The 25451-nt window shown below is 36.3% G+C and overlaps 2 protein-coding genes across 3 annotated transcripts; one reads left to right on the forward strand and one right to left on the reverse strand.

Annotated features, from left to right (window-relative positions):
• Positions 1 to 2695: 2695 nt before the first annotated feature.
• sort1b (sortilin 1b) lies at positions 2696 to 21202 on the forward strand. Its single transcript, XM_051117095.1, has 20 exons — positions 2696 to 3262; positions 5273 to 5332; positions 5803 to 5876; positions 5973 to 6075; positions 6299 to 6460; positions 8831 to 8904; positions 11471 to 11517; positions 11899 to 12053; positions 12133 to 12277; positions 12566 to 12721; positions 14318 to 14424; positions 14552 to 14654; positions 14813 to 14984; positions 15507 to 15694; positions 15793 to 15982; positions 16293 to 16409; positions 16595 to 16703; positions 17801 to 17913; positions 18005 to 18125; positions 19343 to 21202. The coding sequence occupies exons 1-20, from the start codon at positions 2999 to 3001 to the stop codon at positions 19355 to 19357; spliced, it is 2475 nt and encodes an 824-aa protein (XP_050973052.1). The 5' UTR covers positions 2696 to 2998; the 3' UTR covers positions 19358 to 21202.
• Positions 20835 to 25424, reverse strand: ngrn (neugrin, neurite outgrowth associated). Of its 2 annotated transcripts, none has more exons than XM_051117097.1 (4): positions 25365 to 25424; positions 23412 to 23633; positions 23231 to 23341; positions 20835 to 21865 (listed from the first exon to the last, which is right to left on the reverse strand). In XM_051117097.1, the coding sequence occupies exons 2-4, from the start codon at positions 23630 to 23632 to the stop codon at positions 21325 to 21327; spliced, it is 873 nt and encodes a 290-aa protein (XP_050973054.1). In that variant the 5' UTR covers position 23633; positions 25365 to 25424; the 3' UTR covers positions 20835 to 21324. The 2 variants fall into 2 exon arrangements, with proteins under 2 accessions (XP_050973054.1, XP_050973053.1); XM_051117096.1 differs by having other exon boundaries at positions 25371 to 25401.
• Between the last annotated feature and the right edge of the window lie 27 nt (positions 25425 to 25451).

Below are 25451 nucleotides of genomic sequence, written 5' to 3' on the forward strand. Positions count from 1 at the left end.
TAAAGTCTTAAACTTGATTTACAGCATTCAGCGTTGCTCTAATCTGACCACAAGAGGACGCACTTATCTAGATGTAGTTCTCACACGAGGCGGCTCATTCCCATAGGTTGTTCCTCATTAACGTGTAAATCTGGCTTTTGCTATGAATAGCCGATACTGTCTTTTAATATTTGTTATTACAGACGGCCTGTTACATTAATTCATATTATAAGTGCCTTTTTTCATTTTGCCATTTTTGCTCTGTCCCCACTCCTGTGTTTATATCTTCTTGCTATTAACCTAGCAAATGCACAATGTGATGGAAAAAAGGAAAGCTACATTTTTAAGCATTGCTGTATTTTAAAATTTGTACATTTGGTTTAAAATTACATCACGCATTAAAGGCATAGTTCACCCAAAACCAGAAATTCTGTTATCAAATATTCGTAGACATTGTCTTTAATAGTATGGAAAAATACTATGGAGGGTTTAAAGTTCATGTCATGATTTAGTCACGGCTATATTGGCGATATTCGGTGTAAACAACAGATTGCATGGTTAATGTACTACTGAATACGTTGTTGTGCTAATGTATGCTGTTTAAACAATGGGCAAAATATGTGCTAAATTATATAGAGAAGGAGAAGGACATAGGACATAGTAAGCAGGAGAGGGTGCAATATTTTGACAAACTAAATTTAATAGGTGGTACAGATACATACGAGCAATATTATTTAAAATATTAGCCTAATATTTCACCTACCTGACTGGAAATGATAAGAACAAACAGGAATTTTGTCAAAATTCTTGCCCTGGAAATCCTGGTTCAGTCTGGCCAACCACAAACACCTTTTGTTCCTAAGATAGTTTTTGCGGTCTTCTGCTTGATTTGTTCCATATGTTTTTCCTGGTCTGACCAATTAATACAGCCCAAAACATGACATTGACCATTTTTAGCAGCAGTAATCAGCAAAATGTCTGAGTTTCATTCAGTTCAGTGGCATTGTTTACATTCAGACCGCTTGTGTCATGAAAACACTCTAGAAAACTATAGAAGTCAGTGGTTACAGTCAACTGTTTAGTTACCAGCATTCTTCAAAATCTTTGGGGTTCAGCTGAAGAAAGAAGCTCATACAGGTTTGTAGGCTGAGTAAATTATTACAGAACTTTCATTTTGTGGTGAACTATCCCTTTAAATGTCTTTCCCATGTTGTGTAAAATAATGTTGAGTGAACATCATGTTGCAAAAGGGTCTCATGTGGCCTAAAATTTGCAACTGATGGTGAAAAGGAACAGTCTGTCATTGGGAGTTTCTTGATCCACTTGTTTTCAACTTAACTTTGAAAAGTTGCCTAGCTCTCAGTGGACAGGAGGTGCCCAGACGTTACAAAGTACAGTCACTAGTGAGGAATTCAGGTCACACCATCTTTACTTGTATGACAGGTTTTTCCACCCATACAGAATTTTATTGTGCACTGCAGAGTTAAAAGGACATTACTGCAGTCACATTGGGCTGACATTTAGAATGATAATCTTCCTTGAAAAAGCAATGACGTCCATACTTCGCCTCTTTAGCAAATAGCAAAATGTTAGCTGCTAATAGAAGACACAGGATGAATTGGAAGCACGTGGCTCTCGGCCATCAGTGCAGATCTAGAATAAGCATGACTGCAGATCAGAATTACAGAGAACCGATGGGAATCACAATAAGCCTTTTTTCTGTGTCACATGGTTTGTGATCATGGGATAGGCTATTCCAGGCCAGAGCCTGAAATAATCACATGTACACACGCACACACAAAATATAACTGGTAATTAAAAATTCTACAATTTGGTTATGTTGGTAAATGTTATTTAACTTTAACACAATGCTGAAATCTAAACTTATAAACAGTTTAAAAGAAAAAACAGGGATGAAATCAAATGGCTGATCACAACTAAACAACTAACCCTTTACTTTGTTGTATTTTACATGTTCCCACGTGTCTTCAGTAACTGTGAAAAATCTTGTTGGTGTAATACAATGATAAAACTGTTAGAATCTGGGGGAAGATGCACTAAATTCATCCAGAATGATATGAGTCAGAGACTGATGATAATGCACTGTTACATTGTAGGCTGATCTGTGAAGTGCATGAACAGATGCTTCTTTCTTCCACGATGCACACTGGAAGACCACACTAAATTTTCCACTGTGATCTCACTGAGAATGTATTGACAATATGAGTCATGCACTTGCTCTTGTTTCATGAAATTATTTTGCTGATATAAAAATAAGCAGAGCATGTGTGCAGCCAAAGTAGGCATTGTTATTTGACCTCTAAAAGAAATTAGGATTTAAATAAGGAAGACAATGCATGGCTTTGGTCAAATTATGAAAACTGCATTCAGCCAAAAAGACTCGAATAATCTGAAAAAAAACATATCTTATCTTTAATGTTAAATCATATTAAATAGGTGAAAATGGAAAAGTGGTTCACTGATAATATGCATGTACAGCCGTTAAATTTATATTTCACCTAAGACAATTTTATGTATGAAACGGATTAAACATGATACTGTCCTCTGAAGTGTGTCGTGTCAAACTAACTTGACCGCACTAGGTGCAGCTACAGACCAATCAGAAACTCGCACCAGTCGCTGCAGCCAATCAGGTGCAGGCTCTGCAAGGTGCATTCTTCTCACCGTTATTTTTTTTTTTTTTTGGTAGCTCTTACTTGCAAGTGTTTAACACGAAATACTGTCAAGGATACTGTCAGTCTATTAGAGCAACTTGCCTGGTGTGCGATTTTTTTGCCACCTTGATAATTATCAATTGTCATTGCTCAAATAAAAAAGGGCGTTGATGTGCTCTCTTAGGAGGCAGCACTAATAATATGAGCAGTAGGGACCTTTCGCTGTCACAGGCAGTCTGTTTTTGTTGATACCGTCAGCAGCCGCTTAGGAGGGAGACACAGAGGAATTAATGCGTATTTAAACAGCAACACAGTCGTGTTGGAAAATACACTGAAGACGAAAAATGAGAGGCCAAGGATACTTTATTGCACTTTTATTCTTTCCCATGGCATTTGCGGTGGATTTCCATGTAGAGCCAGGATCCTATAACGCGCACCGGGTGTATATGAAGTCTCCCGTAGCTGCCAGAAGTCTAATCGGGACGGAATCGGATGCAGATATTTCTCAAATCCACCGTCACATCCAGAAAAGGAGCGCAGATGGTGGATCAGACTCCTGTAATGGGTTGGAGGGATTTGAGAGCAAGTTAACTAGAAATACGCACAACGTAAGTTCACTCGATGCTGCCCCACGGTCGTGTCTCAAAACCTAGGGATCTTTCCCTAACTAGACAGCATTTTTGACAGCATATGTGCGTCTTAACTGAGAGTTCTCAAAATCCGTTTTAACATTTACACCTGCAGACTAGCTAGTATATGTTTTATATGTTGCTAGTAACTCAATAACTAATATTTTTACTATGATGCCTCGTATCAAATGAATATATGAAGTAATATGTATGTAGTGAATAACCAGTAACAGTAAAAATAGTACTAGCGACGTAAAAATAAATACTAACGTTAGTTGTTCCTAAAGAATACATGTTTTGTTGTTATTTAAACCTCACTAGATTTTGAAACACAGCCAGTCACATTTGCTTAGCTTAGAAGCATGCAAATGTATTATGAAAGCACTTTTGTGATAAACAGAAATTGAAATAATGTAAACTGTGATTAAAAATGCTCATTTTCCTTTTTAGTAGAACATTTTCAAAACGAAACTGATTTGAAGACGCATAAGATTTTACATAATTTTCTTTACAACTTGTTTTTATAGCAATAAGACGTTGCATTTGGAGTTCCTCTTTGGCAAGGAGGTGTAGTTCTTTTTTCACAAGCTGTACAACCAGTTAAACTGGTGTGACAACCTGTGTAACCCTTCTTTTTTTCCAACTGGCTAGGCGTTTTTAATGCATGCTAATTTGTGCTAAACCATATACTTTATAATACAAGCAAGTCTTAATATTACAAAATGGAACAGTGAATAACACTTGCGATCTAAAATGACTTCCTTTTCTCAGAAATACTTGTGGTTGCTTCGTGAACTGGCACAAAGAGTTGTTTGAGGGTTGGATAAAGCTTCATTATCTCACCTCTACCTCAGGTCCCTCAGAACTAGAACTTCCTTTGCTCATTACTCACAGCGGTGTAAACCTTCTCAAGACAGTGATATTGTGGCTTGTCTTTCTGTAGAAGGCTATCATGAATTTACAAGAGGTGACAGGAACTACCACAACTGTGTTAATCAGCAGAAAACAGCCTGTAATTGTTTTATGATCATGCTTGCTCTGACCTTTTGGTGTTTATATAGTGTTTGGATATTATGTTCAATTCTAGAATGGGTTCAGAAACACTAGATGGGATTAGAAGATTTAACTGTTATTTAAAGGGTCGCAGATGAAGGCCTAGAGCAACAAAGTGAAAGTATTTCAGTCGTTCACTGCATTCTTTCTAGGTGTATCCGCATGAGAAATGAGAAAAGAGACAGTCGGAAATCTAGCCGTTTGAGATTTTCACGAGTCTCACATTTGCTTTGACAGTGTAATGGAACTTTTTTTTAGACAGATCAATAATGCATCACCATTCTTTTTAATACAAGTTACAAAACATATAAACCAGTTGTCAAACAACCACTTTTAAAAATTAAGAATTAAAAAAATCAAGATCTAAATGAAAATTATTATTTTTCCCCTTTAATAACTATTGATCTTATTGAAAAACATGCAAATCTTGAATCTTATAGAATCACATGTTAAATTGCGTTTAATGAATTTACTATATCAACACCCGCAATTTATGTTAATAAAGGTTTGTCATTACAGCAGAAATACTAGAGGAAATATCTTTATATAAAGTATTATATTTACAAGTCAAAAAGGTTGAGAGTCACTTAAAGTGTCAAAACCAAACGGATGATGAAAATATAACACTGTTTTGATATGTTATCTTCAGTTTCACAATTTATTTCGTTTTTCATCTATGTAATTTGTCAGATCAGTCCTTCTGGTACTGTTTTGAGTTCATTGATGTGGGTATAGTCGCGAGGTTTTTGATTTAGTGTTTTGTTTAAGATCAGCATGTGTTTTGCATAGCCTGATATTTGCAGTGTCTTTCTAGGACATGCAATAAAATCCTTTATAGTGTGTATAAAAACTCTTATAAAACTAGTTTGTTCATGATGATACACTTTGCATTGCTTTTGTTTAAAATTAATAAAATGTGTGTGGTTTTTTTTTCAGTTTACCTTTCAAGATATGAGTCGATCTGTGTCTCTGGCCTGGGTGGGGGATGGAACTGGGGTGAGTTTCACTTTTTGATAAATTATGTTTACACGCTATTGTACGCTTGCCGATCTGAGACGAAGTCGCCGGAAGATCCTACCACCATGCTAAAAATTCCTTTCAAGGTTAGATGAGGACTTTTTTAGCTTTAGGTTTAAATTTATCTTGATAATCTTCCCAGATCTCTTTGGCTGTTCACAAAAGCTCATGAAGGACATAAACACAACTATCAATATGGCCAAATGCAAACTCATAACTAGTTTGACCTCTCTCATGCCCCAGTGCACATTCAATGGCCATGTCAAGAAGTCCTTATTTTTACCCTGCCTATTACTGCAGTGAAAACAATGCATATACTACCATTTAATTACAGTTAACTGCTTTCTGTTTTATTGTGTTTTAAAATGTCATTTATTTGTGCAATGGCAAAGCTGAATTTTCAGCATTTTCCATTCTTGAAGATTTGTGTCTTCATGTCTCAATCTTAGGTGGTACTGGCCCTGACAACATTCCAGGTGCCAATAGTCTTCCTGCGATTCGGTCAGTCTAAACTGTACAGGAGGTGAGTGCTGGTTTTAATCGTGTGTTTGTTTTTGTAATACCAATGTAGTATTTGCTTAACCTAATTTCTTTCTGAAACCTCCATTCTTTGTCACAGTGAAAACTATGGAAAGACATTTGAGGATGTCACAGAACTTATCAACAACACCTTCATCAGCACCGACTTTGGGATCGCAATTGGGCCGGAAAACTCTGGAAAGGTGGGCAAGAAATGTCGAAAATCCAGTGTTTTAGCAACTCCTCATATGTCCACATGAGCTGGGAAGCTGTAATGTTAAAGATTTTCTCAAACTGCTGAATTAGCCTGTAGATGCAGCTTTGTCAATCACAGTAAAAATAGACCTTTCTGCTTTGCTGATGTTTCAATACTCAGTGCATTGGATTTGTGACTGCACTTTGAAGCCCTGATATTGTTTCCCACAGGTGATCCTCACGGGAGATGCTTCCGGAGGGAGTGGTGCCAGAATTTTCCGTTCAAAAGATTTTGGCAAGAGTTTCATCCACACAGAATTGCCCTTCCACCCACTAATGCAAATAATGTACAACCCTCAAAACTCGGATGTTCTTGTAGCCATCAGCGTCACGGTGAGAGCCTTTAAAACTTTTGTTATTTCCTCTTAGTTTAAAACTTTTTGGTGTCAAATTGAAAGTTACTAAGAGCCATTTGATCACTTTAAATTGATCAATTTTATTAGTGTAAATTTGTACACCTATTTCAGAAAGCATGCATTATGACCACATATTGCATTTAAGCCCTTAGTTTATCTCACAGCAAAGTTCAAAACTGTCAATCCACACATATTGGGTTTCCTGAACTGATAAGAGTTCTTGTTTTGTGGTTATCTAAATGACATGATAACATATTAAATATAGTAAATGTTTGCTATTCACTTCCTCCTCAAGTATGTTTTTAACGGGGTCATGACATGGATTTTTTTTTTTATCATTTTAATATGTTCCTTGAGGTTTACTTGTAATGTTAATAAAGTTTTTTGCACAAAAAAAGACAAATAAATTATTTTTTTTTAACCATTCATTCTGACCCTCTGTCTAAAACTACCTGTTTTAAGGGGCGGGTCCTTTAAAGCATCATTGCATAGGAAACAGTATCAACGCACAACGCCATAGTCATGTTTTGACAACATGATCAAAATAAAACTGTCATTTCCAGACAAAGCATTATGAAATAATTTACTTACCGTTTGTGATGCAGCTGCAGTCAGATCTAGACATTGTGCCTCTTTTACAAAACAAAATATTCTGAACAATTATCTGACACGATCTGGGATGCCGTTAAAAATAAACTATCCACTTGTTCCTTATGCTGGGATCCTTCCGATATCTGTACAAAGATGCGGACAAGCTGTTTAAACCGAACATGTCAAAGCGAACGTTCTTTCACTCCTATTGATGACAGACTCAAGCGTGTGGGCTGTGTTAGAAAGTGAACACGCGTCTGTATACTGTATTCAGTGTAGACAAGCTAGCGGCAGTGATTGTAATTAGGGGTTCAAGCGTGTAGAGTTGAAACTCTATTGTAATTGTTAGAATGGTCACGGATCAGCGCTCTCCACGTAAAGCTGATCTTGCAGAACAAAAGCGCTACAGCAATTAAAAATACGAAATCCCTCACAACTTCTAAACCGTCAGTCACAGGCTTAATGTCTTATGTCATTGGAATCCTTGGCCTCAGATTATATTGCGATCCTGGTGAAATTTTGGGGTATTTCGCATTTTTTGAAAAACCTACTTTTGCGAACTAGTCTTAGGTTTTCGATCGGAACCGAACCAGTACAGAAAGATTCTCTGGAGAATGAATATCTATAATTATCAAAAAAAATAAAATTGAACTTTTGTCGCAAAGGGGCGCCAAAACTTTTGAAAGTGGCAGGGACACTTTTAATAAAAAGCCTATAACTCATGAACGGATGAAATATCGTTGCCAAACTCAGAACACTTGTAAGAGGTCAGTCTGAGGCCACGGGAAAAAATTGCGGAGCTTGGACACTTGGTGGTGCTGTAAGAGGGAAAAAACATAAAAATGGCTATAACTTCACAACCATTTGTCCTTTCAACATAAAAATAAGTGTGCACGGTCTTAGTCCGAAGTGCCATCAGTGTCTACAAGGACATTTGTGTATCTCAAAAAACATGGATGACATTGGGTGATGAAGTTTGAGCACCTGTTAGGCAAGGTTAACGGACGCCGATTGGAACAAAACTCAGTGGGCCTGTTCAACTCATGGCCCCAAAGGTCTGAAAGAAACTTGAAAGAAATTGGCCACTGGGGGGTGATATTGTATTCTTCAAGTGCGTAAAAGATTTTACGTCGCACAATTTTTTGCACATTTGCGCGATATCCATATCATATGACAGAACTCCTCATTCCGGACAACTTTGCCTCTAGAACCACTGCTGTCAATCAAATCATTTGTTAAATGATTGAGAAGATGTAAAAAACCTACTTTTGCGAACTGGAAAAAAACACTGCAGTACTAGGTCAATAATTGTCGAAAAAAAATTTACATTTACCCTTTGGGAGGCTATAACGGGGCCATTTAGAAAAGGGGCCTGTCCAAATTTACCCAAAATCCTGTAAAGCGTAAAAGAAAACTCAAAAATTGACGAAACCTGCTGAGCACATGCGACAGTTGATTCTAAACAAGCATACAAAGTTTTAAGGGGATCGGGGATTCAAACGAGCTGTTTTCTGAGGGATATTACTTAAATGCTTTTTTACTGATGATGAGGACATTTTAAGTTATGAAACTTACAGGATGTATTAAGCATATAAAGACCTATGTCAAAAGATCAAGGGAAATTTGGTTTCATGTCATGACCTCTTTAAAAACAAAAAGATATACTTTCATAGTGCTTTTATCCTCCTTATGCTTTTCAAGCGGTGCGTGATATCATTATAATATTCATAATATCATCTTATTGCTGTTGTTTTAGCATGATCTCTGGATCTCTAAAGACTTTGGTGCAGAATGGAAGAAAATCCACGAGATGGTGTGTGTGGTCAAATGGTAAGCTCTTTATGATTGTTAAAACCACTCTAGGAATGAGTTTTATTTTTGTGAAGACACAAGGGATTCAGGGTTGAGTGACTTTATATAGTAGGGCCTGTTTTGTTTTAGGTTTTGACCAGTGTTCTGGATCGTTCTGTACATCCAGGACACACAAAAACACAAACATGCAAATATGGCCACCATGGCAGCAACACGAGACATTCTCTGCTGAGTCACCCTGTTTTTCCACACGGCTCAGCTTTCAAATGTCCGAGGAAGCTTGCCTGCTCCAGATAAACTGCTGCATCAAACCTTAGTCGGATTCTCCAGTTGTTTGAACTTGAATTCAACAGTCTTTTATTTATACACTTCAACAGGGAAGTAGTTATATTGACAAGGAAGTTCAGTAAGGCTAATCATTTATTTGTACATTTAATGTTTGACCAAGGGAGCCGGATCTGTTTGGGAACCTTTTGGTTTATATATATATATACTGTATAGTTCCTTCAGTCCTCCTCTGAGCATTCCTGACTGTAGGTTATAGTTTCATTCTCAGTGGTCCCTGCGGCGTTCCAAGTAACCTAGTTTTAAAAAAAGAACACTATCCCACCTTTTTCGAAAGACAGGATCAAAACGGCAGTAGGAAATTGGGTCAGATCAGTCAGACGTTATCTTGAGAGCTTGAGTCTACAGTGTGTGGCACTAAACATGAAAAGAGGATGCAAAGGTCGCATATGACTTCAGAAGCCAGGGAAGTCACACAAGAAAAACTAGGTTATTTTTGTTATGCAGTTCCTTTTCAATGGAAATCATATTCATATTCAAATTACAACATTCAGAATATGACTGTGCTGCAGTTTAAGGAAATATCAGTGTAAGTGTACAGTTTCTGAAATGGCCAGTTAAGCTTGGACTCTTTATTTAAGGAGACATGAAAATCTGACTTTTACTGTGTCTAAGTGCTATAACCGGGTCCCTGGTGCATCTACTAACCCAGAAAATGTGAAAAAGGACAACCTAATAACTTTTTGAGAAGATTTCTGTTTTTTTTTTTAATGGGCTTGGGATGATTTAGAGTGATACCACAAAACAACTCAGAATGTATCCGAATCTTTTGCTAAAGTTATATTTCTGCTGTTTTCTTGCCACGAATGGTATCGCTTCCTGGAGGATGAAGTCATTAAAAGAATACCAGAATAGTAAATGATACTGAGGACAGCTAAATGATACTGAGAAGAAACCTATGAAATTATTATAAGTTAAGATGTTTTGATTAGAGAAAGGTGAAAATGAAGATGCACTGAATGATTCAGATCTACCTGAAGGATTCACAGCTGTTTTTTTGTTTAGTGATAATTGTTCGTGATTCTCTTGTTTGTCCTTAACAGTTAAACTGCCCGCTGTTCTTCAGAAAAATTCTTCAGGTCCCACAAATTCTTTGGTTTTGCAGCATTTTTGTGTATTTGAACCCTTTTTAACAATGACTGTATGATTTTGAGATCTATCTTTTCATACTGACGACAACTGAGGGACTCCACAATTACAGAAGGTTTAAATGCTCACTGATTCTCCAGAAGGAAAAACCATGCATTATGAGCTGGTGGGTGAAAACTTTTGAACATAATGGAGATTCAAAAGTTTTTTTCTTATTTTGCCTGATTTTCATATTTTTTTCATTTAGTACTGCCCTTTAGAGGCTACAGAAGATAGATACATGTTTCTCAAAAGACAAAATAAGTTAAATTTACCCTGATCAAAAAGTTTTCACCCCTCAGCTTTTCCTTTTGGAGCATCAGTGAGCATTTGAACCTTCTGTAATAGTTGCATATGAGTCCCTTAGTTGTCCTCAGTGTGAAAAGATGGATCTCAAAATCATACAGACATTGCTGAAAAGGGTTCAAAAACACAAAAATGCTGAAAAACCAAAAAATTGGTGGGACCTGAAGGATTTTTCTGAAGAATAGCAGGTAGTTTAACTGTTTAGGACAAACAAGGGACTCATGAATTATCACTAAACAAAAACACAGCTGTGGATCATTCAGGTAACAATGCAGTATTAAGACTCAAGGGGATGTAAACTTTTGAATAGGGTCATAAAATGAAAATAAGAAATGCTGCTTAGGCAACTAACTGATTAATTTCAGTTAATGCTGATTTTATTTCACATTTTAGTTTTAGTTAACTATAACAACTCTGGTTTGTTGATAATATTCCTTTAGTGTGGCAACCTGAAGACTCCTCAACCTGAGTCACTCCCTTAAGTCTTGTCTTAACAATACGCCATATGATCTGAGACAATCCTAGCTATCCTGTTACGACAATGCCATGAATTTTAATGAAGAATCAATCGCTATGTAACCAGCTTCTTGTTGCATTGTTCGTTTGTTATATATATTGCAAAAATATGATTTGTGTGGTGATTATCATGACCTATGTCTCATTTGTTGACATTTTAATGGTCAGCATGTTTGTACTTGTTAAGCTGCAAACAAATGAGTGATCTGAACTGATCTGACTGCTGTTGTTTCATAAGGTCTCCAGAGTTTAATCTCACGGATCAATTCTCTCTTCCTCTTTTTCACAGGGGAATGGATACTCTGTTCTTCTCCACCAACCTTAACGGATCATGCTGTGAGTAGTATTTATAGCTTTGTTGATCTAAGGTGTGGTGACACGAATTAAACTGTACAGTTTAAACTCTATGCATTTTTTTCCTGATGTTTGGTAATATATGCATGTGCTTTTTTGCGAGGTGATTGCACCAGTGTTAGACTGGATGATGCAGCATCCTGTGAGTGGGGTTGCTCAAGAGCTCATTAATAGCATTTAGATTAAATGTTGTTAGAAGCTTTTTGGATTAGAATTCAGCATCCCACCGTGGATTTGAGTCAGCAAACCTTATGTAATTATTACTGTGGAAAGCACGCTACCACTGCCGCCCAATGCGGTAACAGCAACTCATAAAACCATTTCTCTAGTAATGTTGCTGTTTGATGTTTTTTTTGTTTTTAGATGATAAAGGGGTGCTGGTGCTGAGAAAGTCAGCTGACCTTGGTGCTACCTTTAAGACGGTCGCCGAAAGGATCTACTCCTTTGGGATCGGTGGACGCTTCCTGTTTGCTTCAGTTATGGCTGGATCAGGAAACGTAATGCCGTCAGCATCAGAGGTGTGTGAGGGTGCACCTGAGTATGTGTGTTTGTGTGCATATATGAATGCAATGTGTCAAGTGTATGCATGTTTTTTAGGATATGATACGGGCAATACATGTGTCGGTGGACAAAGGTGAGACGTGGAACATGGCACAACTTCCTCCCGTCGGCCATGAGCAATTTTATTCAATACTGGCAGCCAATGATGAAATGGTCTTCATGCATGTGGATGAACCAGGAGGTGAGTTTTTCCTTTTTATGTACCATAACCATAATGTGCTTGCAACCTAGCATTTCCTATGGTGTAAACCATCATAAAATCATCTGTGCTGCCATTGAGAAACATTGTTTATTGTTTTGAAAACTTTTATTGGTCAACCACTGGCTTCTAGTAACATCAATGAGTGGACCGTTGATAAAATGCCAAATTAAACACAAAAAACACAGAATTTTGAACAGTACTGCTTGGTAGACCTCAGTGTTTCTGTGTCTTTTAACTGTATTGTGTGTGTGTTTCTTTCTTTTTCAGACACTGGGTTTGGCACCATCTATGTATCAGATGACAGAGGCACTGTGTATTCCAAGTCTCTAGAACGCCATCTGTATACGACCCCAGGGGGTGAGACAGACTTCACGAACGTCACTTCCCTCAGAGGAGTCTACACTACTAGCGTGCTGGCTGAGGGTATGACTGCATCCTACACAAGACGGACATATGCTTATAATCTGGCCGTAATATTTAACATCCGATTGCTCCAGAGGGGCCGAACCACAAAATATTAGCCTGTTGTTACTTTTTTAAATATAAACATGATTATGCATATGATATTTAACATCACACAGACCACTGTTCAAACGTTTGGGGTCGGTAAGATTTTTTTATGTTGTATATGGCCACATTTATATGATTAAAAATACAGTAAAAACAGTAATAATTTTCTGTTTTAATGTATTTTAAAATAGTTTATTTCTGTGATGGCAAAACAGTGTTATTTTTGTATCATTTAGAAACTATTGTAGTTTTAAATAATATTTTTAAATTAGTTTCATTAGTGAGAAAAAACATTTATATTATATGGTTTTAATTTTAGTTCACTATAATAATCTGAATTTTCAACAGCCATTACTTCAGTCGTCAGTATCACATGATCCTTCACAAGTCATTCTAATATGCTGATTTGGTATTTAAGAAAAATTTCTTATTACTATCAGCGTTAAAAATAGTTGTGCTGCTTAATATTTTTGTTGAAACTATGATATATAACTATATATTAACTGTCACTCCCATTTTTGAACACAGACATAAAAATGCATTATCCAGACTTAAATATTTATAATTCATGAATGAAAACATTTTGTAATATGATTTTAATGCACATTTTCCATGGTAATGCACTCTAATGCATGTCTGATTTTAAAATGCCTTTCAGGGATGAATTTTGAGATTTTAAGTTTTGAACTGATATTTAATTTCTTTTGATTTCTAAAACGTGGTAGGGAAAAAGGCTAAGGTCAGAACTCATGTTATGATGTAGATTTTTGTCACTCTTGACATATATTAATCTATTACTTTTCCCACATAATTTGTAACACATAAATATGGTCCAATATCTTTAGTCTTAGACTTTTCCAACAATGTATAGTTTGTCTTTTGTCAAGTAAAATTAGCCGTCCCACAGGGGGGGACAGTGACAGTTAAAGGGTTAAAGGGTTAAAGGGTTAAAAAAAAAAAGCTAATTGCGACTTTTTATCTTACAATTGCAAGTTTACGTCTTGCAATTCTGACTTTTTTCTCAGAACTGTGAGATATAAACTCACAATTGTGAGTTATAAAGTCAGAATGGTGAGACATAAACTTGCAATTCTAAGAATGTATCAGTCATTTTTTCCCTCAAAATTGTTATAACAATTCAGAATTGCAAGATATAAACTTGCAGTTATAAAAAAAAAGTCAGAATTGTGAGATAAAAATTAAAATTCAGACTTTTTTCTCACAAATGCGAGTTTTTATCATGTAATTCTGACTTCATAACTTGCAACTGCAAGTTTATATCACGCAATTCTGAGAAAAAAAAATCTGAATTGTTTTTATCTTGCAATTCTGACTTTATAACTTGCAGTTGTGATTTTATATGCCGCAGTTCTGACTTTGTATCTCAGAATTGTGAGTTTGTATCACACAATTCTCATTTAAAAAAAACTGTGAGATAAAAAGTCGCAATAGCCTTTTTTAAATTTTTAAATGTTTTTGTGTTCTCTCTATTTCTCTTTTCTGCTAAAGACGGCTCTGTACAGACAGTAATATCGTTTGATCAGGGTGGAGAATGGGTTCCTTTGAAGAAACCAGAGAACACCAAGTGCGATTCTACAGCCAAAGATCCAGAAATGGTAAGAACCACTTTTAAGGGATGTTGTATTAATTGGGCAGATGTGGCCAAATAGTTAAACTACTTGAGAAGACTACCTCCAACAGTATGTCTTTATACTTACCTTGTGTTGTCTTCCTCCTGTGCAGTGTAGTCTGCATATTCACGCCTCATATAGCTCCTCCATGAAGCTGACTGTTCCCATGCTGCCTCTGAGTGAACCTAATGCTGTGGGACTTATATTGGCTCATGGTAATGCACGCACACTATTAGAAACCATCCAAAGACCAATTCAGTTCTGTGACAAATTGAAATAAGTTTTTTGTTTGTTTTAGTGTTTTAATTTAATTGGCAGTAATAATAACTTGCATTGAACGAAACTTTGAACTATTTCACTCACCCTTTTTCAGGCAGCGTAGGTGACGCAATCTCATTGATGACTCCTGACGTGTACGTTTCTGATGACGGAGGCTACACCTGGATGGAGGCTCTGAAGGGGCCGCACCATTACGCCATCCTAGACTCTGGAGGCCTGCTGGTGGCCGTGGAGCACAACGAAGCCAAACCCATCTCTGAGATTAAGTGAGCATCGTTTTATTATAGTTTTTTTTTAATATTTTGAAATATTTGTATTTTTATTGTAGTACATTGAGTTAAACTAAATGAAAAAGGCAACTAGCTGAAATAAAATACATTTTTAAATAATAAAATTAAAGGGTTAGTTTAATGAGATAGGTTAAGAATTCCAAGAATGAAAATTCTGTCATTAATTACCCTTTTTTGTGTTTAAGACCGTTTATCTTCAGAACATAAATTAAAATATTTTTATTGAAATTCAAGAGCTTTCTGACCCTGCAACGACAGCAACACAACTACCACGTTTAAGGCTTAGAAAGGTAGTAAGGACATCGATAAAATAGTCCATGTGACATCAGTGGTTTAACCGTAATTTTACGAAGCTACAAGAATAATTTTTGTGTGCAAAGAAAACAAAAATAATGACTTTATGATTGGCGTTTACATGGCCGGTTTTCTATGCCAACCTAAAAATATGCAAATATGCGAACTATATCCGGTAAAACTCTCTACTTGTGTGTCTCTCAGGTTCTCCACCGATGAGGGGCAATGCTGGCACGTTCATAAGTTCACCCAGACGCCCATGTTCTTCACAGGGCTGGCCTCAGAGCCTGGTGCCCGCTCAGTGAATGTCAGTCTGTGGGGTTATGAAGATGCTCTGATCAGCCACTGGGTAACTTACACCATTGACTTTAAAGACCTGCTGACACGTAACTGTGAGTGACCAGTTCTGTTTGAACCACACAAAATCAAAGGCATGTTGCACTTATATAATTCGGTTGAGCACAAACTAATCTTTTTGTCTGCTTCCCAGGCAAGGACAGCGATTACATCCAGTGGCTGGCACACTCTGATGACATCAGCGACCCAGAAGATGGTTGCATGTTGGGTTATAAGGAACGTTTCCTGCGTGTGAGAAAGGACTCTGTGTGTTGGATTGGCAGAGATTACATAGTCACAAAGCAGCCCACGCCATGCAAGTGTACACTGGATGACTTCCTGTGGTGAGTGGGAACCAAAGTTATAGCTTTGCTTTTTTCAAAATGAACTTTAAATTTCATTTTAGTTTTAGTTTAAGGAATGCATTGTTTTGTTGGACTTCAGTTATTTTATATACGTTTCTATTTCATTTCTAAATATTTTCTAGTCGTATCCCACACTGACACACATTTAAAGTCATTTACAGTAATTTATCATGTTTAAATATTGATAAATTTAGACCTTTAATTGTGATTTGTTTCATATTGTTCGAAATTATGAATAAAGACATGAAAGTTTTCAGATATGTCAAATATTCTCTGCCCTCTTCCTTAGTGACTTTGGATACTACCGTAAAGAGAACAGCTCAGAATGTATTGAACAGGCTGATCTCAAAGGCCACGATTTGGAGATCTGCATCCATGGGAAAAAGGAACAGCTGCAGACCAGCGGGTAATGTCCTCTTTATTGTTTTCCATTGCTTTAAGAATAATGGTTTGTCCTAGCATTATTTAGAAGACAGTTTTTACTTTATTCTCTATCATCTTGTATCTGGTTAGCACATGCTTGTCCCTGACATATTAGGAAAGCTCTAGAAACAACATGGAGATTGTTTCATGGTTGTTATTCTTTAATAGGTACCGAAAGATTCCAGGTGATAAGTGTGAAGGAGGGGAACAACCAGAAAGGAGGATGATTGACATGAGCAAGAGATGCGTTAGCGACCTGCTGGAGCCTCAACTGCTGGTTAGTATGCATTTAGCATGCTAGCTTAATCATTCAGACAGGAATTCAAATGTGTTTTAACCTCAGTCATTTATTCAGTATGTATATATACGCAAATGTTAATAGGTTACCCTAAAAATTAGTATTTTTTTAATTTTTATAATATAAAATAATTAGTGCTATTAAAATGAGCGCAGTTTCCCATTAAACGTATATTTAACGTATTTAACGCAGGGGCGGGGCTAGCGTTGGCCACCCCACTCACAACTGCTGCTTCTGTCTCTTTTTTCTTGACAAGAAGTGTTTATTTAGTCGCACAACGTCTTTATGACCACATCAAGCAAGAGGCTTTTCAGATGCGCACTCAAACTTCACCTCAGCGCCAGGCGCTAGTCAAACAAGCGTTGGAAAGTTACAGGTGATGAGGGAGAACAACAGTCAGATGAGATGTTGTCAGGCCATATGTCAGTAAAAACAAATTTTCCTGTCTTGTCAGCCTTTATACTGTGTTCGTAGCATGCGCACTTCGATTGCACAGATCCGTCAGATCCGCGTCACGTTCAGCAGCGGCAGCTCTTAAAGTAATAGCAGCCAAATAAGCTAATAACCCAGCTGTTGTGATGCCTGTTAATCAAAGAACGAAAGAAAAAAAAGAAGAGGAATCAATTACTTACAATTACTACGTAGCTTTAAGGATTCATCTATATTTAATTTAGTATTTAGTGTTTGACAAGTTTATACAGTTTCTGTATATTTTTTATATGCTTTATACTTGCCAGTCATAAAGAAAAATGTAACAAATATTAAAAATATACTGTTTATTTTGTTTCTACATTAACTTGAAGTTTGAATGTGAAATAATTGCAATATAAAGGTATGTTTAAATAGTTAGGTGGGATTAATCTGGATTATTTTCAGAAAAAGTGTGTGATTAATTAGTTCATTTTTTTTATTAATTGACAGCACTAAAAATAATATAGAGAGAAGTATTTTCTACTGGAAAATCCAGTTATGACATTTTGATTAAAAACATACACATGGATGAATAGATGCGTTTAGAAAATAGATGAATTTGCACTCACGTGCCTCTTTTTACCTTGTATCTCTGTAATCCACAGACAGATAAACCTACCTCACATACCGCCCCTATCATTGCGATCGTCATAGCCGTCCTGCTGACCGGTGTAGTGATTGCAGTTTTGTTTGTAAAGAAGTACATCTGTGGTGGAAGGTCAGTCTATTCTCCAAAACTTTTAAATGTTTCATATAGACTACATTTAAATATATCAAATAAAATAAACATCACTCTTTTTATTTTACAGGTTCCTTGTACACAGATACTCTGTCTTACAACATAATGCGGAAGCCAACGGCATAGATGATCCACTAGAGACAGATGTTGCTGGAGCACCCAAGAATGATTTCCATGATGACTCAGATGAGGTACAGCTTCGGGCACTAATCGAGTCACCTAACCATTCGTCTTAAAGGCTTAGTTCACTCCAGAATTAAACTTTCCTGATAATTTACTCACCCCCATGTCATCCAAGATGTTCATGCCTTTCTTTCTTCTGTCAAAAAGAAAGAAGGTTTCTGAGGAAAACATTTAAGGATTTTTCTCCATATAGAGGACTTAAATGGGAATCTGCAGGTTGAAGGTCCAAATTGCAGTTTCAGTGCAGCTTCAAAGGCGATCCCAGCCGAGGAATAAGGGTCTTATCTAGCGAAACAATTGTTCATTTTCTAAAAAAATGTAAAATGTGTATACTTTTTAACCACAAATGCTCATCATGCACTAGCTTGATCTCACACACTACGGAATCACATTGAAAAGGTCACACGTGACGTAGGCGGAAGTACCGACCCAGTGTTTACAAAGCAAACAGGCAAAGAAAGTCAAAAGTCCTTTACAAAAACAGGTAATACAAAAATGTTGGACGATTTTAAAGCTGGAGGAGAAAATGAGATGGAGTTTTTTGTTTTACCCTTCCCTTTTGAACCAAAGTACACAGACAAAGAATTAACCACGTGTGACCTCTTCAACGTAATTACGTTATAATCATGCATCGCAGAGTGCAAGACGAGCATTTGAGGTTAAAAAGTATGTGCTTTTTTTTTTTTTTAAATGACCGATCATTTTGCTAGACAAGACCCTTATTCCTTGGCTGGGATTGTGTAGAGGCCTTTGAAGCTGCAATGAAACTGCATTTTGGACCTTCAACCCGTTGATCCCCATTGAAGTCAACTATATGGAGAAAAATCCTGGAATGTTTTTCTCAGAAACCTTAATTGCTTTTCGACTGATGAAAGAAAGACACGAACATCTTGGATGACATGCGGGTGAGTAAATTAACAGGTAATTTGAATTCAGGAGTGAACTTATCCTTTAATTATTTACTAGCTGCCCATACACTGTCTTTTTCCCTGGCTAGGATTTGAAATGGATGCCATGATAGCACGCTATTGGTCAAACTTCTTTTCAGTCAGTACCTTTAGCAAGTATGAAAAATAATAGGAACCAAAACCTAAACATTTTAGGCAACTGAGAAATCCTGGCCAGAAACAAAGAGGACGTATGATCAGCATATTTATATTTAGTATTCAACTTTCATATTTCAAATAGTTGTACTTATCTTTCTAAACGATTGTGTCTTTGGCAGGACCTGCTTGAGTAAAGAACATTGAGTGAGCAGAAGAAGCTACATTTCCTGTCATTCAGGCATTACTGCTGCTGTCTCTATCTTCCTAAAGCACAAACCAGCCGTCAGCTTTCTCAGATTTAATCTACCAGCTAACGTCATGCACTTCCTTGCTTCTCGACCAACGGGAGGGAACCTGGTTGCTTCTCCACCAATAGAAAGCTGTTCTCGAGATAGAAGAGTCTTGTGAATGTAACACTGCTAAAAGCAGTGAAGAAGTGTTTAAACTGCTGTTTGTGGGAGTTTTACAATTTTCTTTTGACATTGGGGTCTTTCCGGGCGCGATTTGAATAATCAAACCTTTGTTCGATGAGACTGTCAATGGGGTACTTGTAAAATACTTGCTTTCTTTTTATGTACAGAACTAGAGGTATTGTTTATCCTCATGCTGATATCAGATTTTAAAATTGTTTGAGCAGAAATTTCAGAATACAGTGAATCATATCAAACGCATGTAATGCAAGCATCCCAGGTTTAAATACTGTGCTACTGAACCCTGACTGTGTTTTTCACTAGAATGTGATCAGAACTGCTGTCAATGTCCACTTTGCTGTAAGTAATCAGGTGTGTGAATGAAAATAGCAATAAAATGAAACAGGCAATAGATTTGGCTTCACAAAAAGTGAAAATATTTAAGATTTATGAACATTATGTACTGATACTGTGTAGCTATATCATAGGCTGTGAGTTTGATAAAGGGAGACAAATAACTATAAAACATGGAGATCATTTTCACATATTACATGATCGATTTGTAAGCTACTGTTACACTTCAAACCATTTCTGTGACAGTTAGGAAAATTTTTGTAATAATAAATATTTTTATGAATGAAGCAATGATGCAAATGCATGTAAAATAGAATACAGTTGTAGTTTGTGTACAACCTTGCACATTTTGCCCGAATCCAATTTTGTAGTTAAATCATTTCGTAGCTTTCAACACATATGCTGTTTTTTGCTTCATCTTGACAGCAGGAAAGTCCCTTAACATCAAGCAGAAAAAAGTGTGACTTTTTTTTTTAAACCATTGCACACAGATACACCTAAAACTTGACTAAGTGTTTGTGTGACAAACCATTAGTCGCAATAACTTTGCATGTGCTATTTTCATATGCTGCAAACTTCAGTGTGGTGAGAACAATTCCAGTGGTCTGAGGTCTTTGATCATGTGATTATCATTTTGAATATTCAAATGCAATAGAGCATTTTTAACATCTTCCTGTTTGATGTTTAATGTCTGATGCAGTGAGTTTCCTACTAAGTGTCTATTTAAATATCAGCCATTTTCAAATTCTAATTCTCAAAAGTCTCATTTTCTTGAAGACAATCTCCTTCGCAAAGACTCAGATTATGAGTTACATAGTGTTTAATAGGTATAAAAATCCTAGTGTATATTTTGATTCAAGTGCCTAGCATGGAGGCATAGCTTGTGCCTTCCCATGAAATATAGATCTCATCTTCAATAATTCTAAAACGAGAATGACAAATTTATTAGTTGACAAGTTATATGTGAATATACAACAAAATACAAGTATGCCCCTAAATTACTTAATACTTGCTACTAAATTGAGTTGCTCTCCATGCTTGGGGTAATAATAATAATAATAAATGCAGTGCAATTGAAATGTAACAGTGCAATTTCCATTGTGACAGTGATTTTATTTATAAGAGGTGTTATGCTTTTCTTGCTGTGCAAAATCAATGTACATATTAGTTGTGAAGCTCTGTACATATACAGCAATTCCGACTTTGTATCTTTTATTTTTGCTCTGTATATTTGGAAAAGAACTGTTTGAGAAATAAATTGATTTGTCCCATTGATTTTTTTATTTTTATTTGTGCACAAGAGCAAAAAAGCAAATTCGACAGAAAACAAATTTAAAGGGAATTATCAGACTTATGTTTTAGCAGCCAAATGTTTTAGCAAATGTTTTAGCAGCCACTTAAATTCTGTACAGGAAGTTACCTTCACTATCAAAAAACTCTCTTCCCTTCTGTTCCACTGGACTGGGTTTTTCCTTCAGCGTTTGTGCGATATGCTCCAATTCTTCCTCTGTTAGAATTACTCCATCCCACTCCTCCTCCATCTCTATATCATCCCTCATGTCCGTTTCAGCTGTAGCGCCAGGTTGCTCTTGTAAAGCAGGTGTCGCTTTCTGTTTAGCTGGTAGCTGTGATGCTACTATGCTACCACTAGAGGGCACAAGTCCAGTCTCAGTGTCCCTCACTGTAAGCGCTCCTGTGTTTCCAGAGGGGAGCACGGCTGGCGTTGGAGTATTTGGCAGTCTAGATTGTTCCGTTTTTCCATCTCTGAGATACTGGGGCCCAATACTAGTTAACACTTTCGAATCCTGCTTTAGCTTTCGAACTGCTGATGGGGTGAATTTACTCCGGAGGACTCTGGAAATGACATCAGGGCTTACAGAGAAACCCTCCGCTAATCTCTGTAGTGTCCATTCCTCTGGTGACTCCTGCTTTAAGTACCTGTAAGAAGAGACATATGATTGGTCAGTGTTTGGAGGGACAGCAGATAACTATAGTTTTATTGGCTAGACATAAAATGTTATAGAGGGTCAGTTATCCGGATGCACGACCATATTGGTGATACTCGGATGTAAACAACAGTGTGAACTGCACGGTTAATGTACTACTGAATATGTTGTTCTGCTAGTTTATGCTGTCTAAACCATGAAAAAAATGTGTGGAACCTGCTAAATCATAGAGAAGGACTTAGTAAGCAGGAAAGAATGCTATATTTTGAAAAACCAAAGTTAAGATGCGTACGAGCTTATATTTCACCTACCTGACCGGAAATGATAAGCACAAACACAAATGTTGTTCTTGCCCTGGAAATCCTGGTTCAGTTTGGCCAACCACAAACGCCTTTTGTTCCTCAGACTGTTTTTTGCACTCTTCTCCTTTATTTTCTTATAACTTTTGGCAGTCTATAGTACTCCAAATGTTTATTCCCGGTCCGAGCGACTAGTACAGCCCATGACATGACAATAACTGACCATTTTCAGCAGCAATAATCTATATATGCTAGATTCATTCGGTTCAGTCGCATTGTTTACGTTCAGTGTTGCCAATATAGCTGACTGATAACGCGTCATGTGACACTGAAGACTGGCGTAATGGCTGCTGAAAATTTAGATTTGCCATCACAGAATAAATGATTAAATTTTAAAATACATTTAAAAAAAATTGTTTTAAAATTTAATAATATTTCACAATATTACTGTTTTTACTGTATTTTGATCAAACGAACATTTAAACAGTGGCCACAGCAAAAAGATAAACACTGCAAAATATTACATAATACTAATCTGCTGTCCACACTACTTTTTCTGAAGAAAGATTTTGTCCTTAACAAATACTAAAATTACTAAAGTCCTCCTAGGTGATTTTGTAATATAGTCACATGCACATGGTGCAGTCAAATGCTGGTTATGAACACACTGTAATATATAAAAGCGCTTGACCAATCAGAAGCAGGTATTCCAAAGAGCTTTGTAATAAGCAGACATATTCATAACTGGCCACTTTCACAAGGCAACAGAATACGGTCATCAGTAATGTATTTGAGTCCTTAAGATGGTTACGTTCACACACAGTACTGTTATTTACGGGTGTGACACCCGCATACTACAGCCGAACTCACACTGGTACATTTTCAGGACTCACAACGGGCTTGAAATACGGGCTTGGCTCCCGTTGCACGTTCATACAGACAGTATTCAAGACGCTTCTGTTAGCTGCTGTGTGAACGGGACATTTCGACACGTACACCTTTAAGTAAATCTGGTTGTCAATCCCAAAAACTGACAGTGTGAACGCAGCCACTAATACCTTATCTGCTGAATTGCATCCCAGCTAAGTCTTCTCTCTGGGGCTCCAGGGTTGTTCATTTTCCTCTTGATGATGTGAAATTTTGCTGCTTTACGCATTCTCTTCTCTTCACTGCACAGGAAATATTGTTACTGGATGATGACAGCAGTATTTGATTTTGTGCTTCTGTATAAGGACTTACCTAATAATAGAGTTCAGTTTGGCTTCTACTGCATCCATATCATTGTCTTCTTCAAACATGTCTTCCTCTTGTTTCTGTTTTGGATGCGAATCAGGATACCTCTGTGACATCCACCCATGTGCATATCGACTGGCATGGCGACAAACCTGGCAAGCAGCGGGTCCTGGGAGAGGGGCCAGTTTGGTGGCCAAAATGCAGGCCATTCTCCACGGTGTGGCCATTCTGTACAGTCAGGGCCACAAAAAACAGTGACATCTTAAATCTAAAATTGCAACTGAATCCAATATAAAAAGAGTATTTATCAAATAATACCTATTTGATAAGAGTCTGAAGAAAAGAGTACACAAAGTACAGTGTTTGATTTTTTTTGTGCACTTGTCAATTTTGAATTTGCATCTGTAGATTTCCGTTTCAATACATATACAATAAATCATGCACTGCTATTTTTTACTGGCTGTTGACAGTTTCTGATTTATTAAGTGATAAAAAGAGATATCCAAAAACACCTCTATAAAAACCTTAAAGCTTTAGCTTAATAAAACAAGAATTTTTAATCTGGTTTCATCAAATATTCAGATTTTTTCTTATGTATCACTACCAGTCAAACGTTTTTGAACAGTATGATTTTTAATGTGTGCTTTTTTTTTTAAATAATTATCTTCTGCTCACCAAGCCTGCATTTATTTGATCCAAAAATACAGCAAAAGCAGTAATGTTGTAAAATGTTTTTTACTATTCATCACTCTTACTGGATTTATTTGAATATATTCTGAAACATAATGTATTTCTGTGATCAAAGCTACATTTTCAGCATCATTACTCCAGTCTTTAGTGTTACATGATCCTTCAGAAATCATTCTAATATGCTGCTCAAGAAATATTTGTATTATTATTATCAATGTTTAAAACAGTTGAGTACATTTTTTCAGGATTCTTTAATGAACAGAAAGATCAGCACTTATCTGAAATAATAATAATAATAATAAAAAAAAAACTTTTGTAACATTACACACTATACCATTCAAAAGCTTGGAGTTTTTTTTTTTTTTTTTTTTTTGGAAATACTTTTATTTAGCAAGGATGCTTTAAAATGACCAAAAGTGATGATACATTTATAATGTTACAAAAGATTTCTATTTCAGGTAAATGCTGTTCTGAACTTTCTATTCATCAAATAAATCTGAGAAAATTCAGATCAGCTATTTTCAACATAATAATAATAGTAAATGTTTTTTTGAACAGCAAATCAGAATATTAGTATGATTCCTGAAGGATCATTTGACTGCAGTAATGATGCTAAAAATTCAGCTTTGAAACCACAGCAATAAATTACATTTTAAAATATATTCAAATATAAAACAGTTAATGTAAATAGTACAAATATTTCGAAATCGTACTATTTTTGCTATACTCTGAATCAAATAAAGGCAGTCTTGGTGAGCAGAAGAGACTTTTTTAAAAAAAAAAAAAAACATTGCAAATCTCTGCTGTTCAAAAACTTTTAACTGGTAGTGTAAATATATCATGTTCATATTTAGTATGTACAGCATTTCAGAAAACTTGTAAAACAAAACAATTGTTTGATGTATTGTGATTAGTCAGCTGAGAAAGTATGGTAATACGTATAATTTATTTCTATTGTTTTTTTTTTTTTCTTTTTTTTTTTTTACCGTATTCATCTGTGGTGTTTTGCTTTAAATATGTAGTTTCAAACTAAAAAAACACGCTTATTCATTAAATAAAATTATGACACTTATCAAACGTAAGCCTACTTGTAAAACAGAGCATTTCAATCTTATTAAATCTGCGCTATTTCTACAAAGTTAATTTCCACATACAAAAGGTCACATTTATCGTACTCTTTTTCATAACTCCGACTTTGGTCTTAACAACCATACAATGTCAAATACTACGTGAACACATTTTGTAAACAGTGCTTGTAAAAACACTCACATGTACCTCTTGCTCTTCTTTCACGATGACATTACACCGGAAGCATTTGGTTTAACCGCGCATGCGCAACAGTCATTCGATTCTTTC

Source organism: Labeo rohita, chromosome 8 (genome assembly GCF_022985175.1).
Source record: "Labeo rohita strain BAU-BD-2019 chromosome 8, IGBB_LRoh.1.0, whole genome shotgun sequence".
NCBI lineage: Eukaryota > Metazoa > Chordata > Actinopteri > Cypriniformes > Cyprinidae > Labeo > Labeo rohita.

Bases quoted from the DNA above. Each gene is read 5' to 3' on its own strand.
- sort1b (XM_051117095.1), top strand. From the start codon at position 2,999: ATGAGAGGCCAAGGATACTTTATTGCACTTTTATTCTTTCCCATGGCA. The intron at 11,518-11,898 runs GTGAGTAGTATT...TTTTGTTTTTAG, and splicing joins CAACCTTAACGGATCATGCT to ATGATAAAGGGGTGCTGGTG. The intron at 12,722-14,317 runs GTATGACTGCAT...TTTCTGCTAAAG, and splicing joins TACTAGCGTGCTGGCTGAGG to ACGGCTCTGTACAGACAGTA.
- ngrn (XM_051117097.1), bottom strand. From the start codon at position 23,632: ATGGCCACACCGTGGAGAATGGCCTGCATTTTGGCCACCAAACTGGCC. The intron at 23,342-23,411 runs GTAAGTCCTTAT...TTTCCTGTGCAG, and splicing joins AAACTGAACTCTATTATTAG to TGAAGAGAAGAGAATGCGTA. The intron at 21,866-23,230 runs GTATTAGTGGCT...CTCTTCTTACAG, and splicing joins GATGCAATTCAGCAGATAAG to GTACTTAAAGCAGGAGTCAC.